Source organism: Oncorhynchus kisutch, linkage group LG1, assembly GCF_002021735.2.
Source record: "Oncorhynchus kisutch isolate 150728-3 linkage group LG1, Okis_V2, whole genome shotgun sequence".
Classification (NCBI taxonomy): Eukaryota; Metazoa; Chordata; class Actinopteri; order Salmoniformes; family Salmonidae; genus Oncorhynchus; species Oncorhynchus kisutch.
The window spans coordinates 46,620,646-46,636,918 of record NC_034174.2 but is presented as its reverse complement, the minus strand read 5'-3'; the positions used below and the strand labels follow the sequence as shown (position 1 = coordinate 46,636,918).

General features: G+C 44.2%; 1 protein-coding gene across 4 annotated transcripts in view; it reads right to left on the bottom strand.

The window, feature by feature from the left end:
- Positions 1 to 304: 304 nt before the first annotated feature.
- The window catches only part of LOC109892671 (protein bicaudal D homolog 2), a 45,072-nt gene continuing 29,103 nt past the window's right edge, over positions 305 to 16,273 (bottom strand). Inside the window, exons 2-9 of one of the 4 annotated variants that reach the window (XR_004211287.1) lie at positions 11,976 to 12,176; positions 9,737 to 9,889; positions 8,731 to 9,189; positions 7,080 to 8,096; positions 6,712 to 6,863; positions 4,146 to 4,389; positions 2,957 to 3,154; positions 305 to 2,855 (exon numbers count right to left, since the gene is read on the bottom strand). Coding sequence is in view for 2 of the 4 variants with exons in the window: in XM_031834115.1 (XP_031689975.1) it covers positions 4,050 to 4,389; positions 6,712 to 6,863; positions 7,080 to 8,096; positions 8,731 to 9,189; positions 9,737 to 9,889; positions 11,976 to 12,176 (2,322 nt within the window). In the remaining 2 variants the exon portion in view is untranslated. Of the gene's footprint in view, positions 4,390 to 6,711; positions 6,864 to 7,079; positions 8,097 to 8,730; positions 9,190 to 9,736; positions 9,890 to 11,975; positions 12,177 to 16,273 lie in introns of all 4 variants that reach the window. The other 3 variants (XM_031834118.1, XR_004211286.1, XM_031834115.1) reach the window with 3 other exon arrangements.

Sequence of the window (16,273 nt, the reverse complement as noted above, 5' to 3'; positions counted from 1 at the left end):
GATACGTTGCATCTTATTTTAGACCGACAGCAGTACATTGAATAGTAACTATGAAGTAGCCTACAGTATCAATGTCATTTATTTTATTGAATGTTGAATTAACATACATATTATCTAAGTTTTACTAAAAGGAATTTGTTATAATTTGATATCGTTTGATTTACAGTAGGCCTCAATTTCCCTAATTGACTAATTCTAGGAATATGCTATTATGGCACCAACAAAAAAAGACAAATGCATGTTGGAAAACTTCCTAAATTGATACAGACTATTTTACAGGGAGACAGAATGACCGAAGCAGAAATGGGATCAATATACATGTTTTAATAACCTCAACAACGCCACATTAAGTCTGAAGTTAAGTGTATACTATTAAGCATGCACCTTGCCAGTGCAACATCATCATCATCACCACCACCACATAGGTAAGTAGGCTACTGGCTTCTATTGAGCATTCCACTGCTTAGACGTTGCCAGATCTTACAACGCCTGGTTAGGTATTTTACCTATCAGCTAACCACATCATTTTGTTATAGCAATCTGTCAGTCGATGACATGGCATGCAACCATTGGTTGATGCATGCAACGAACCAAGCAGTGGAATGCGACCACCATCTCCACCCAAAGTCCCTTGAAGAAAACATGGAAAATGACATCAACATGGTATCAATATGCCACTAATCATAATCCACATTATTGACAATACGACATTGTTTAAAATAAATACAAAAGTTATTTAGTACAAAGATAAACTCAAATTGGATCAAGATTGTGAGTAAGTAGTAAAACATAACAATAGCATCAGCAAACAGACAGCATTTTTATACCGTATTTCCATATTGATACTGCGTTTAAATTGCACTTGTAAAAAAATAAAAATAAAAAAGTCAAATGTAACTTATTGCATCAACAAAGCTGTGAATTAAATGGCACTGCAGAAGTGTTGATGACTTTACTTCTTCTGTTTGCTGAAGTCACGACAACTCTATTAGAGGACATAAAAAGGGCTAATAAAATTGCATTAAAACAGACAAAGAAATGATCCTCCATACTTGTCAATTCTATATTGACATTGCCTGACCTTTGCCACACACGCTAGAGTATAAGTAAGTATGTGCATTAGTAATCTCTCAATCAGCCACTGTTGTAAATGCCTCGAGCCACTAAACTCGGCAGCCAAAGTTAACAGTTATAGTATCAAAATGTTTAAAATACGTTTTTTCTTTATAATAATAAATCATAATAACAGCCCCTAAATGTGCAATTCTGCACCTTTGGAGGATCACAGAATCACTTCAAAGAATTCACCACAGTTCCTGTTATTTTCCTCAATCTGTAATGACTGGGGTCAAAACCTCTCACCCAAATTCCTTCTCAAAGACATTGAAAACATAAAAAACAAAATCTAGCTTCTCTTTTGTGGACAGAAAGGCACTACTAGTCAAAACTAAGACCAGAAGATAGAAGAATAAGGTGCCAAAAAGCCTTCTTGTGAACATTATAAAAATTTGCAGGCGGTCATTGTAAAGAATAATTTGTTTTTAATTGACTCGCCTGGATAAATAAAGGTTAAATAAAACATCTAAATACATGTGACAAGATTTAAAACAAAGAGAAAGGACTTATTCCAATCAAGATTTCTTACATTAGCCTAGGAGTCCCACTGAATATTGACCCTCGGCAAAACTGTAGCAAGTCACTTTAGTTCCTATGACTTTCCTGCCTCTGATCTTTCTCTACAAATAAATAAAAATCACAGGTTTGCTCTCCATGGAAATTCTATTATGAATGCTCCAATTATCAACAATTATTAAATGCAACAGAAAGCTTATGAACACCTCACACGTTCACTGAGTTACAACAAGCAAACAAAGATAAATAAATACATTAAAATGGCGCAGTCATCCGGGTAGCCGATTAAACTCAACTCCATGATTTACGATGGAGTTGAGCGGCGACTATCACATCAAATGATTTCAGCACCCAAAACATAGCCCGCAATTACACACGACAGTGGGTTTTTAATGTGACTTCGGCGCTCCAGTTCGCCAACACTAGACACCACTCGACTCCATCGTAAATCGTGGAGTTGTAGTCGGGGGAAAGACACAAGAGTTATAATAGTATAGAGGTGGACAATGTGGAGTGAGTGACTGGATCACAAATGAGGATCAAACTGGTCGGTCATATCCATAGAAATAGACCTCTATTGGTCATCATACCGAGGAGACGTTCTTGTTTCCTGTAGCCGCACAGAGGGACCAAACCCCTGGGGGTTTCACGTGTGTCTGTAGGGGTCTGGAGCATATGTGTGTGTGTGTGTGTCAGAGGGCGTGAGCAGAGTGGAACTGAAGTGGAGCGTGCTTCATTTGGCTGGAGCGTGGAGCGAATTTCTAAAACGTTGGAGCGTCGACCTTCTTATCCTGCTTCAATTGAGCATGCTCTGGCCAGCATTTCCCTCATTATGTTCTTTTAATTATGCCCATTCTGTTGTATTTATTTAGCCTACCCCATCACTAATGCAAAGAGATGTTGATAGGAGTACAGTGTCACAAAAGTAGATGGGGTGTTCGTTAAATGATCCTTTTTAAACACAAAATGAATGGAGCGAATTTGGAGTGGCAGAAGACTACTCCGTGAGCAATGAGTGGGATCTTTGACCGCTCAACTCCGCTCACATACTCTGGTGTGTGTTTGCACTCAGAAATCAAAGTCCTCGCATTACAGCAGTGTGTGTCTCTGACATGGGTCTCAGGACACGGGGGGGGGGGGGGGGGGGGGGGGGGGGTAGGGGTACTGAAGTAATCATCGGCAACTGTCAACTTTTGAAGGGGACACTGGGCTTGATCAAATTACTGTAAAATGGAGAGAAAATTAAATAACATTAAAATCTGAGAGTTTGATTATCATTTGGTCAGTCTTCATTTGATACAATCTAGGTTGATAAAATCATTACCTGCGTTAGTGGCATGGTAAGGTGGGGGAGTCAGTGGGGTTAGGATGGTAAGGGTTAGTCGTGCACAGTGGAGTCTTGGCTGACCATGATGCAACTGGCTGCAGGAAGCAGAAGACTCACAAGTATGGTACTCAACGTGCAGGTTAGGGATGATCATGAGTTATGAGGTAAATGCAAGTTACACCAGCATACAGATTTCTGCAGACAGGTAGGAGAAGATGAGGAGGATGGGGCAGACATGGATGACTGGATGAGGGTTATAAGAGAGTTGGAGTGTACGGAACAGATTCACTTTACTCTGAAAGTCCTCACTAAACATTTCAAAACCACCAGGCTAATTCACACAAAACTAGACCCATATATCATTTAAAAAATACTTATTCCTTAATTAGGGTTGGTAACTAACCCTCATTTAGAAGTGCTCTATTTGCCTTTGCAATGAAAATTGCTCTACAATCTCTATTACATCAAGTGCCAGGGAACTTAATCTGTAAACCTGAATGTGCCACATCACAGATATCACTTTGTGATATCACAGCAAAAGTGATATCACAAGTGCTTAGCCACAGTGCCCTTTTATTTAGCAGCTACGGTACATTTCATTGCACTGTTTTAATGGTGTGGACCAGACGGAAGCAGCAGAGGTCCTTCTGCAGCCTGCACTGCTGCCTGTCTGAAAGTCATAAGCTTACTCAGTTACACTTTACTTGAAGCCTTCGTCATAAGAGCTACACTGTCATAAACATGAAATAACATAGATATAACAGATTGTGTTATGTACACACGCCTGCTCTGAAATCTGACTGTTTGAGGAGAGATGATAGCAGTAAATTCTACAACCGTGCCAACATTCTGCCACTCCGTGAGCATTACTAGCAGAAAAGGTATGCCTGAGCCAAGCTAGCATCATGCCATGCTGGATATGAACACATACCTATCGCATAGTAGTAAATACAAGCACACCGTTAGCCACCACTGTCCTAGTCACAGCAACAGCCTTGACAGAACCATGCCGGTGAAGCTCAGCAGTGCATAGCGTGATGAGAGGTTAGAGGTTATGATGGAGGTTAGAGGTTATGATGGAGGTTAGAGTTCAAAGGTCAAAGTAAATCTCGCTGCAGAGGACCACGGGGCCTCCCAGGATGCCGCTGGGCTCGGGGAGGACCCTGCAGGAACGTCTCTGACTCACATAATGATTGGCCGATGCCCCTTTGCCCCGCGCCAATGAGGAGGTTTTTCCCCGCCCGCCTGCCGCCACTCCCCCGCCGCGGCGCGCCTGTTCATGGTCGAACTCCAGGTCCTCCAGTCGTTGGGTCAGGGCCAGCTTCTGCTGGATGGCCATGCGGAGCAGGGAGTTCAGGGTCTTCTTCTCATCCTCCGCTGCAGCCAGCTGCCTCTGCATGTCATCCAGCTGGGTCACATACTCGTCACACCTGAGATGGTGAGAGAGGAGGGGGAAGGGAGACAGAGAAAGAGAGAGATAAAGAGGGATTAAAGATAGAGGGCGAGAGCAAAAGGGACACAGGAATAGTGAGCGAAGGGAAAATATTAGTCAAATGAAAACCAAATAAGGAACTTATCATTTTCTCCACCAGATGGCGCACATCTTTTCCTGATGCCAGTCGGTGCATGTTTTCTCCGTTCAGACTAACAGAGGCGCATTTTCCAGATGCTGTCAGGAGGAGCCTGCCAGCAGCCTCTGAATCTCTTCAGTATTACATCAGACAGCTCCCACAATGCCCCGTCTCTCCCACACACACATGCAGCAGACACGGAAGAGGAAGTGAGATACCCCACTCGCTTTAAAATATATATATTTTTTCATTCAATGAAAGTCAATGAAGTAAGTAGACCAGACCCACCTGCTATTGCATTGGTGTCTATGGGAGACACCCCCAGTTAAGTAGACCGAAACTGACCATTTTTATCATTGGTAAACAGCCTAAGTGAACCATCTTCATTTATCCACCATCTTTGCATGCAGCCTCTGGCAGAAAAACAGCTCCTCAACAACCTAGAAGCTCATTCAGGGCCGGCGTTATGGGCGGGTCTTAGGGAGCCCGACCCGCCCTAATGTACCTCCTTGCCCGTTCAAATCAAATAAAGTATTGATAATTTATTTGACCGAGACGCGCGCCGACAGAAAGACACATGAATCTCAGGTAAAGCATCCGAGCGAATGAAACAGTGCCCCTCAGTCTCAGAATATGTAGAACATCTATCTGATGCTTTTCCGGAAATGTATTAAATGTATAAAAAAAATATAAAAAAATGAAATATCACATTTACATAAGTATTCAGACTTTCTTGAAGCAGAGATGGTTATCCTTCTGGAAGGTTCTCCCATCTCCACATAGGAAGTCTGCAGCTCTGTCAGAGTGACTATCGGGTACTTGGTCACCTTCCTGACCAAGGCCCTTCTCCTCCGATTGCTCAGTTTGGCCGGGTGGACAGCTGTAGGAAGAGTTTTGGTGGTTCCAAAATGTATTACATTTAAGAATGGGGGCCACTGTGTTCTTGAGGACCTTCAATGCCACAGAAATGTTTTGGTACTCTTGCCTCGACACAATCCTGTCGTCTCGGAGCTCTACGGACAATTCCTTTGACCTTATGGCTTGGTTTTTGCGCTGACATGCACTGTCAAGTGTGGGACCTTATATAGACAAATCATGTCCAATCAATTGAATTTACCACAGGTGGACTCCAATCAATTTTAGAAACATCTCAAGGATGATCAATGGAAACAGGATGCACCGGAGCTCAATTTTGAGTCTCATAGCAAAGGGTCTCAATACTTATGTAACTAAGGCATTTCTGTTTATTTACATTTTTTATAAATGTGCAAATATAGAAATAAAAAAAACTTTTGACTTTGTCATTTTGGTATGGTGTGTAAATTGATGAGGAAAAAAGGCTGAATAAGGCTGTAACAAAATGTGGAAAAAGGGAAGGGGTCTGAATAGTTTCTGAATGCACTGTATCTATATATTATGCATGGTAATACATTTTCTGGTCTTTTTACAGTCATTTATGTAAAAAATAAAATGGTGTACATTTTCTTTTGGTGGGGGGGGGGGGGAATTGTGGGGCCGGGGACAAATAAAATTGGGAACCCTGCATGCAATACGGCATATGAAACAAGAAAACCTAGCGTTTGCAGGAAAATAGTAATCTCACTGTGATATTCTCAGGTGGATTTAGAGCTCTCAGCATGGAAAAATACAAAATAATTTTGTAGAATTGAAACAAGACCACTTCCTCTTGGTCACAGAGGGACGAAATGACTTTGTGCATAAAGCTGAAGTTGTAACGAGTCAGCAGGCATTTGAATGACGTCCCTGAGTCTCTCAGAGGAAGCTGGGCAAAAAATGTTTTGTCAGTTATATGAAATCGTGCCTATTTTGTACTGTCACTAAGTATATTTATTATAATATTACTAGGTATATCATATTTTACAGTTATGAGCAAGGTGAAATATTATTGCAAGTCGTTTATAATTTGATTGTTAACTACATGGAAAGTATTTCAATAATTTCAAGCCCCATTTCCCCCACATTGGTTGAATAGAAGAAAAAAAAGAAAATCACATGATTTTTCATATTTTCATTTTTGTATCATATTTGTACTAGGGATAAATTACTTTTGGGTATGTGTATTTAGACGGGAAACTTACATTTTCACATTACATTTAAAAGCAGACTTCTGATAACTTAAGTGTACCAATAAGCTCTTAGCGTGCATCTACTAAGCCTTACCTTGTGGCAAACATGGCCCGTAATGAGGTGAAGGTGGCAGCGTCCTCTTTCAGGCCCTTGAGCTCATTGCGGAGCTTCAACATGGTCTCGGTCACCATGGTCTTCTCGTTGTCGTATTTACTCTTCAGGTTGGCCAGCGCCACCTCAGCCGTCTGCAGAGTAGAGTAGAATAGTTTATTGTCCATTTTATTCGAATGGAGGGCAGAGGTCACAGTCACAGGATTAGTAAGACCTTATGCTAATATTAACTCTGAACTTCTACACAGAAAGTAAATACTCTCAACTACTGTTCATTTCATACCGTATCAACTCTTTAAACAGTACCGACTGCTCATGTTTTGGCAGAAAATTCACACTATCATACACACCTGTTTGTTGGCCTTGAGCACGGTCCTCAGGGTGGCAATCTGCTCTCTCTTGGTGCTGAGCAGAGACTTGAGTTTGAGGATTTCCCCCATGCAGGCCTCCTTGTCCTTGTCGGTCACAGTACCCAGCTCCATGGAGGCCATCCTCTGGCGGCTCAGCTCTGTGGTGCGGTCCACCGCCTGCTGCAGGTGACGGATCTGGTCCCTGATGATGGCAACTAGGTTATAGATGTTCATGGGCTCTGAACGGGACTCTGGGATTGGGGCTGGGGTGGCTGGATCACTGGCTTCAGATTTAATGGGTTCAGTTTCAGGAACCAGCCCATTGGAGAGCAGAACATGGGACAGATGTTGTGTCTTCCCCTCTCGGCTGCCCCTGCCCCCTATACTGGCCTTTCCTTCCTTATAGTAGTCGAGCATGACCCGGCTGGGCGTCTCGTTGTTGCACATGCACACGTGGTTATAAAGGTTGGCCAGCTCCTCGCTGAACGTCACCAGTTCGTCCTGCGCCACGTTCAGGCTTCCCTGCGACTCGCCAACCGCTTCACTCACTCGCCGCAGCTCTTTCACCAGCCTTGCCACCTCCTCGTGCTCCTCCCGGCTGCTCTTCTCCAGGGAGGCCAGCTTTTCGCTCAGCCCTGCCACGTCGCTCTCCAGGCGGACTCGCTCTTCTTCGTACTGGCTCCGGCAAGACTGGTACTCGGCTTTAAGAGTCTTCAGCTCCTGTCTGAGCTCCCCGGCTTCTGATACGGCGATGGTATACTTACACTGTAGGATCTCAGGCCCGTTGATGTCCAACTCGTAGTAGTCCCCGTCACCGTCATCGCGGCTGTCTCGCTCTTTCTCGCTGTACAGGGCCGAGTGGCGCTCCTTGCTGGCCTGGAGTTTCCTCATGGCACTGAGGTTCTCGGTGAGGCGTCCCACCGTCTCCTGCTGCTCTGACAGAGTCCCGTGGGCCACCTCCAGCTGCTTCTGGGACTCCTGCAGAGAGGAGAGGAGCGCCGCCTTCTCTCGCTCCACCTGGAGAACACAGACACGGGACACAGTCACATAACAGCACTGAGAAATCTCTGCAACACTATGTTACAGTCCTATTTCAGCTTGGTTTTTATTACTTATGATTGAGAAATTAAGTAACAATTCTATATTTACATTTGTCTTTTTTTCTTCTTCTAATTTCTATGCAAATACCAGGTAAACATCTGGCTCTAAAATTAAGTGTAATCCAAAATGCCATATGGAGGTGTGAGACACTGTAGTGTGAGATACTCACTATTCAGCAAGTCAACAGTGCATGTATAAGAGAAGTAGCCTCGTCAGTCCATGTAGCCCATGAATTTCCACATAGGGCTCAATTGATTAGCCTTTGACTAGGCCACTAAGGCCAGTATAGGTAATCAATGTCCATAAATGGATGAACACTGTGTTCCCCAATGCTTAATGAACTTTCCAGCCATAAGTCAGAACTGTTCACAGCTGCATGTAAGCCTAACTATTTTCCAGGCAACACTTACAAACTCAGCTCAATAATGCTAATTATTACTTTATTGCTTTACCAGGGACGCTGACACCTTGACAGTGGACTGTGAATAAAGCAAACAGGCTAAGCATTTTTACAGTCCTGCCTGCTAAAGCTACTATGTGGTCATCTTACCTGCATGAGCTGCTGCTTGAGTTTCTGGATTTCTGAGATGTTGAGTTCACTCAGCAGGTCATCCACTAGGCTGGGGGCGGGCCGAAGTTTGGCTTTGGTATCTTCGTTGGCGTCAGCGGCCATCTCGGCCAGGCCGTTCTCGTAGCCGCGGAACGAGTCATCGTTGTTCGGCACGTTGGTGGCAGCAGTGGGATCCTCGCTGAACTTGAGTCCGTCCAGGGAGACGTTGAGGGAACTGTGGTGGTATGGTAACAGGTTGTCCCCAATGGTCATGTAGTGGGACAGTTCTTTACGCAGGGCGGCCTTCTGTTCACGCTCAGTCTTAATGGTCTCCAGAGCCTCGGTCAGCTGGCGCTCGGCGATCTCCCTCAGGCGCATGACCTCCTCCTGCTGGCTGTGGAGGCACTGGGAGTCTTCCTCCAGGTGACGGATCTCATGCTTCAGACCCTCAAACTCCACCTAGAGATCACAGAGAAGCCACAGCACATCAGAGGAATCACTAACTAAATAGGGAGAATCCCCCTTACACTCACCACAAAAGCATATTTTTGTCTCATCCTCCCCAGTTGGTCCTTGTATCAATAGCCTCATTCATTGGCCCTGGCTTTCGACTTTCGAGCCGTGTCACTTTTTCACCCAAACATCTGAAGTGTATTGGCCAGTCTCTCTAACTCTACAACCTTAACCGCTACCCATTACCCACAATAAGCCCTAATCCTCCCGTAATCTCCATACACAACAGCGCCCACTACCCTAGGGCAGGGGAGGCGGCAGGTAGTCTAGTGGTTAAGAGCATTGGTCCAGTAACCAAAAGGTCGCTTGATCGAATCCTCGAGCCGACCAGTTGAAAAATCTGTAGATGTTCCCTTGAGCAAGGCACTTAACCCTAAATCACTCCTGTAAGTCGCTCTGGATAAGAGCGTCTGCTAAATGACTAAAATGTTCAATGAATGCTCCCCCTCCATCATACTTCCCCCTCCCCTTAGTCCCTTCCTCTTCCTCTCACCTGGCTCTGTCGTAGCAGGGACACCTGTTTCTGCAAGGAGATGTTCTCATCCTCCAGCTCACTGTAGTCCTGCAGCAGACGTGCCTCCCGCACTTTATACTCTCGGATGTCATCACGCAGTTGGGTGCGCTGCAACTCCACCTGCTCAGAGCTCTACAGACACGAGGAAAGAAATGGGTGAGACAAGAAGCAAAAGAGGATAAAGTCTTGTCAGAGAGTACAACACAAGGACATGTGGATTTGATAAAAATGCATTCCGTGGTTGTACTGTAATGCGTTTCTCAATACGCATATTCCAAAGTATTAAAGTGTGCGAAACAGAGCACAGAGGGCACTTTTTGGATGCGTACTCTGTTCGTACATATTTTGAAGCATGCATCAATGCGAGGTTCAACGGAAAGTATGCACAGAAATATGATGCAACCATGAAAAAAAATTACAAAATGTATTGAAATCAATGCTGGACTGTATTTTAGCTGAAGTGAGATAAAATTTACTCTGACTGTGGAATAAAATGTTCACCAATAACATCTCATACGTTCTGTGACAAAAATCTTTTGTATATTAGTTAGCAAATACATACTGTGTTAGTAGATCGCAAGCTCATGGTAAGTCAGTAGGGCTAGCTGGCTAGCTATCCATCAAGAATTGGTAGCTAGCTACCCATGAAGAATTGACAGCTAGTCATCTACCTTGCATAAGATTAGTTGTAGGTAGTTTTTGCCTGTTAAACTAGCTGGCTAGCTAGATTATTAAGTGTGCTGGTTAAGTGTGCCTTGAATTCTAAATAAATCACCAACAGTGTCACCAGCAAAGCACCCCCACACCATCTCCTCCATGCGTTACGGTGGGAACTACACATGCGGAGATAATCCGTTCACCTACTCGCGTCTCAAAGACACAGCTTTTGGAAACAAAAATCTGAAAAATCTGGACAGATTCCCACTGGTCTAATGTCCATTACTCGTGTTTCTTGGCACAAGCAAGTCTCTTATTATTATTGGTGTCCTTTAGTAGTGGTTTCTTTGCAGCAATTCGACCATGAAGGCCTGATTCACAAAGTCTTCTCTGAACAGTTGATGTTGAGATGTGTCTGTTACTTGAACTCTGAAGCATTTATTTAGGCTAAAATTTCTGAGACTGGTAACTCTAATGAACTTATCCTCTGCAGCAGAGGTAACTCTGGGTCTTCCTTTCCTGTGGCGGTCCTCATGAGAGCCAGTTTCATCATAGCGCTTGATGGTTTATGTGACTGCACTTGGAGAAACTTTCAAAGTTCTTAAAATGTTCCATATTGACTGACCTTCATTTCTTAAAGTAATCGACTTTCGTTTCTCTTTGCTTATTTGAGCTGTTCTTGCCATAATATGGACTTGGTCTTTTATCAATATACCACCCCTACCCTGTCACAACTGATTGGCTCAAACGCATTAAGAAGGAAATACATTCCACAAATTAACTTAACAACGCACGCACACCTGTTAATTGAAATGATTTCCAGGTGACTACGTCATGAAGCTGTTTGAGAAAATACCAAGTGTGCAAAGCTGCCATATCAAGGCAAAGGGTGGCTACTTTGAAGAATCTCAAATATAAAACATATTTTGATTTGTTTAACACTTTTTTGGATACTACATGATTCCATATGTGTTATTTCATTGTTTTGATGTCTTCACTATTATTCTACAATGTAGAAAATAGTAAAAGAAAGAAAAACCCTGGAATGGTTAGGTGTGTCCAAACTTTTGACTGGTGCTGTATATCTAGCTGATAATTCTGAATTAAAAAGTTTGCTTTGTGTACATCTTGTTTTGTCACTGTCCTGGCTGGAAGAAGGTTCAGTGAATGGGGAGGTGCAGCGTGAGATAAAAAAGTGGTGCTTCTCAAACGTTTTATTAGTTCTCCACACTCTCATCCACACAAGAATATACTCCAGAGAACATCCTTTGAGAATGTACTTGGAGCATGAGTGTGCAGCTTGGTAGTATGCATAGAGGAACACCCAACACCCAGTTTATGTGGCTATATGCCAGTGCAATAGTGTTGAGATGAGATCTTGGCAGCTTGTCCACTGTAATTAGGGAGGACCAAGATCCAGTTACCAGACTAGACCATTGAGTGAGAGTGCCTACTAAAAAGATATGGTCCTCTTCATCAGATTGGTGAGATACAAGAGTATTTCCACATTGAGGTTTGACCATGTTTGTGTTTTGGGCAGGTCCTCCACCTTCCAGCTCACCTCTCTCATTTCCAGGGCGACGGCAGCCAGGCGCTCGTTCTCTGATTGGGTGCTAGTGAGGGCGGTTCTGGCCAACCGCAGCTCATTCTGCAGCTGCTGATATTGGGCCTCCTTACTGGCTGACTCCAGCATCAGTGACTCCTCTCTGCTCTCCCCATCTGCAGCCACCTTCCTATGGGTGGAGTAGGCCTGACCAAACGCCTGGGGACAGGAGGAGCGAAATACATTGATTAATTCTAGGACTGAAGTGGAACACCTTCCTAAGGGTGGAGTATGCCTGCCGAACCCCTGGGGACAGGAGGGGAGAAAAATACATACGCACAGATTAGTACCAGGACAGAAGTCATATGAGTACAAAACTGGGAGGAGAAGGGTGGACATTGACCAGAACTCGTGCAGGACTCCAGTGAGCATGAATAGTTGTGAGCATCATGACTGGTTGAGAGTAATATTAGATATTACTCGTCGTATTACTTTTTTATGCTGTCCAATCAGCACAGAGCTTTTCTTTGATAAAATCTATTTTTAAATTGAAATGTAGGAACTGGGTTCTACAGTTTGAACCACTGCTGTTTCTGAGAGTCCGATCCTTATATTAATGCACCGGTTATTTAAATTTTGATGCCGGCATTTGAAGTCGGCCTTGTTGTGACTTGATAGCTGGTATTTAATGGCTTTAAAGGACCCCCCCAAAGGAAGTTTCCGTCACTATTACGACCTAATTCCTGTCTTAATGCGGAAATGATTGTATAGTTCCACCCTCCGAACACAGAAGTATGGAACTAAACTGTGTTAAATGCTCTACAACAAAGCTTTCTTAGTGTCCAACAAGCTTTCTCTACCCTTAACATTGTTCTGAACACCTCCAAAACAAAGGTCAAGAGGTATGGTAAGAAGAATGCCCCTCTCCCCACAGGTGTGATTACTACCTCTGAGGGTTTAGCGCCTGAGGTATTCACCTCATACAAGTAGTTGGGAGTATGGCTAGACGGTACACTATCCTTCTCTCAGCACATATCAAAGCTGCAGGCTAAAGTTAAATCTAGACTTGGTTTCCTCTATCGTAATCACTCCTCTTTCACCCCAGCGGCAAATTAACCCTGATTCAGATGACCGTCCCACCCATACTAGGTTTGGGAGACAACATTTATAGATCGGCAGGTAAGGGTGCTCTCGAGCGGCTACATGTTCCTTACCATTCGGCCATCAGATTTGCCACCAATGCTCCTTATATGACACATCACTACATTCTATACTCCTCTGTAAACTGGTCATCTCTGTATACCTGCCGCAAGACCCACTGGCTGATGCTTATTTATAAAAACCCTCTTAGGCCTCACGCCCCCCTATCTATCTACTGCAGCCCTCATCCTCCACATACAACACCCGTTCTGCCAGTCACATTCTGTTAAAGGTCCCCAAAGCACATAGATCCCTGGGTCGCTCTTCGGTTCGCTAAAGCTAGCGACTGGAACGAGCTGCAACAAACACTCAAACTGGACAGTTTTATCTCAATCTCTTCATTCAAAGACTCAACCATGGACACTCTTATTGACAGTTTAACTGCTTTGTGTGGTGTATTATCGTCTCTACCTTGACCTTTGTGCTGTTGACTGTGCCCAATAATGTTTGTACCATGTTTTGTGCTGCTACTATGTTTTGTTGCTACCCTCTTGTTATGTTGTGTTGCTGCCTTGCTATGTTGCTGTCTTAGGTCTCTCTTTAAGTAGTGTGTTAAGAAGCAGTGCGGCTTGGTTGGGTTGTGTTTTGGAGGACGCATGGCTCTCGACCTTCGCCTCTCCATGCGGGAGTTGTAACGATGAGACAAGACAGCCACGTAACAATTGGATACCACGAAATTGGGGGGGGGGAATACAAATAATGAGATGAGGTAGTAGTCATTCAAAAACAGTGAGTCCATGCAACTTATTATGTGACGTGTTAAGTGCATCTTTACTCCTGAACGCATTTAGGCTTGCCAGCTTGCCATAACACCCATTTAGGCTTGCCAGCTTGCCATAACACACACTTAGGCTTGCCAGCTTGCCATAACACACATTTAGGCTTGCCAGCTTGCCATAACACACACACTTAGGCTTGCCAGCTTGCCATAACACACACTTAGGCTTGCCAGCTTGCCATAACACCCATTTAGGCTTGCCAGCTTGTCCATAACACACACTTAGGCTTGCCAGCTTGCCAGAACACCCATTTAGGCTTGCCATAACACCCATTTAGGCTTGCCAGCTTGCCATAACACACATTTAGGCTTGCCAGCTTGCCATAACACACACTTAGGCTTGCCAGCTTGCCATAACACACATTTAGGATTGCCAGAACACACACTTAGGCTTGCCAGCTTGCCATAACACACATTTAGGCTTGCCAGCTTGCCATAACACCCACTTAGGCTTGCCAGCTTGCCATAACACACACTTAGGCTTGCCAGCTTGCCATAACACACACCTAGGCTTGCCATAACACCCATTTAGGCTTGCCATAACACACACTTAGGCTTGCCAGCTTGCCATAACACACACTTAGGCTTGCCAGCTTGCCATAACACACACTTATGGCAAGCTGGCAAGCCTAAGTGTGTGTTATGGCAAGCTGGCAAGCCTAAGTGTGTGTTATGGCAAGCTGGCAAGCCTAAGTGTGTGTTATGGCAAGCTGGCAAGCCTAAGTGTGTGTTATGGCAAGCCTAAATGGGTGTTATGGCAAGCCTAGGTGTGTGTTATGGCAAGCTGGCAAGCCTAACACCCATTTAGGCTTGCCAGCTTGTCCATAACACACACTTAGGCTTGCCAGCTTGCCATAACACCCATTTAGGCTTGCCAGCTTGTCCATAACACACACTTAGGCTTGCCAGCTTGCCATAACACACACTTAGGCTTGCCAGCTTGCCATAAAACACACCTAGGCTTGCCAGCTTGCCATAACACCCATTTAGGCTTGCCATAACACCCATTTAGGCTTGCCATAACACACATTTAGGCTTGCCATAACACACATTTAGGCTTGCCAGCTTGCCATAACACACATTTAGGCTTGCCAGCTTGCCATAACACGCATTTCGGCTTGCCAGCTTGCCATATCACCCATTTAGGCTTGCCAGCTTGCCATAACACACATTTAGGCTTGCCAGCTTGCCATAACACCCATTTAGGCTTGCCATAACACACATTTAGGCTTGCCAGCTTGCCAGAACACCCATTTAGGCTTGCCATAACACCCATTTAGGCTTGCCAGCTTGCCATAACACCCATTTAGGCTTGCCAGCTTGCCATAACACACACTTAGGCTTGCCAGCTTGCCATAACACACACTTAGGCTTGCCAGCTTGCCATAACACACACTTAGGCTTGCCAGCTTGCCATAACACACACTTAGGCTTGCCAGCTTGCCATAACACACACTTAGGCTTGCCAGCTTGCCATAACACGCATTTAGGCTTGCCAGAACACCCATTTAGGCTTGCCATAACACACATTTAGGCTTGCCAGCTTGCCATAACACGCATTTAGGCTTGCCAGCTTGCCATAACACGCATTTAGGCTTGCCAGCTTGCCATAACACACATTTAGGCTTTCCAGCTTGCCATAACACACATTTAGGCTTGCCGGAACACGCATTTAGGCTTGCCGGAACACGCATTTAGGCTTGCCGGAACACGCATTTAGGCTTGCCAGCTTGCCAAAAATGCTTGTTCACATTTCAGCTTTTCATTTTTTATTAATTTGTAAAAATGTCTAAAAACATAATTCCACTTTGACATTATGGGTTACTGTTTATAGGCCAGCGAGACAAAATCTAAATTTAATTCAAGGCACTGTAGCTACCTGGCTAGCTAACTAAACGACCTACCTGCAGTGTCCAACACTGTATCAGCTAGAATATGGACCAATACTTTAATAGCAATAGAGTTAGCTACTAATACAATAACCCAACTTCTTGAATATTGTTTTGATGAGGCGAATAGAATAAGGATGTCACTTGGTCAAATCGGGGCGGCAGGTAGCCTAGTGGTTAGACTGTTGGGCCAGTAACCGAAAGGTTGCTGGATCGAATTCCCAAGCTGACAAGGTAAAAATCTGTCGTCCTGCCCCTGAACAAGGCAGTTAACCCACTGTTCCCCGGTAGGTCGCCACTGTAAATACGAATTTGTTCTTAACATCTTACAATGTATACATATCATGTAATTCTACTTACTGTATGTTCCTAAATATTTACTTAGTATTATCAAACTTCATCCGGATATTACACTGTTGGTGTGTAGGAGTACAATATTACTAGTTAGC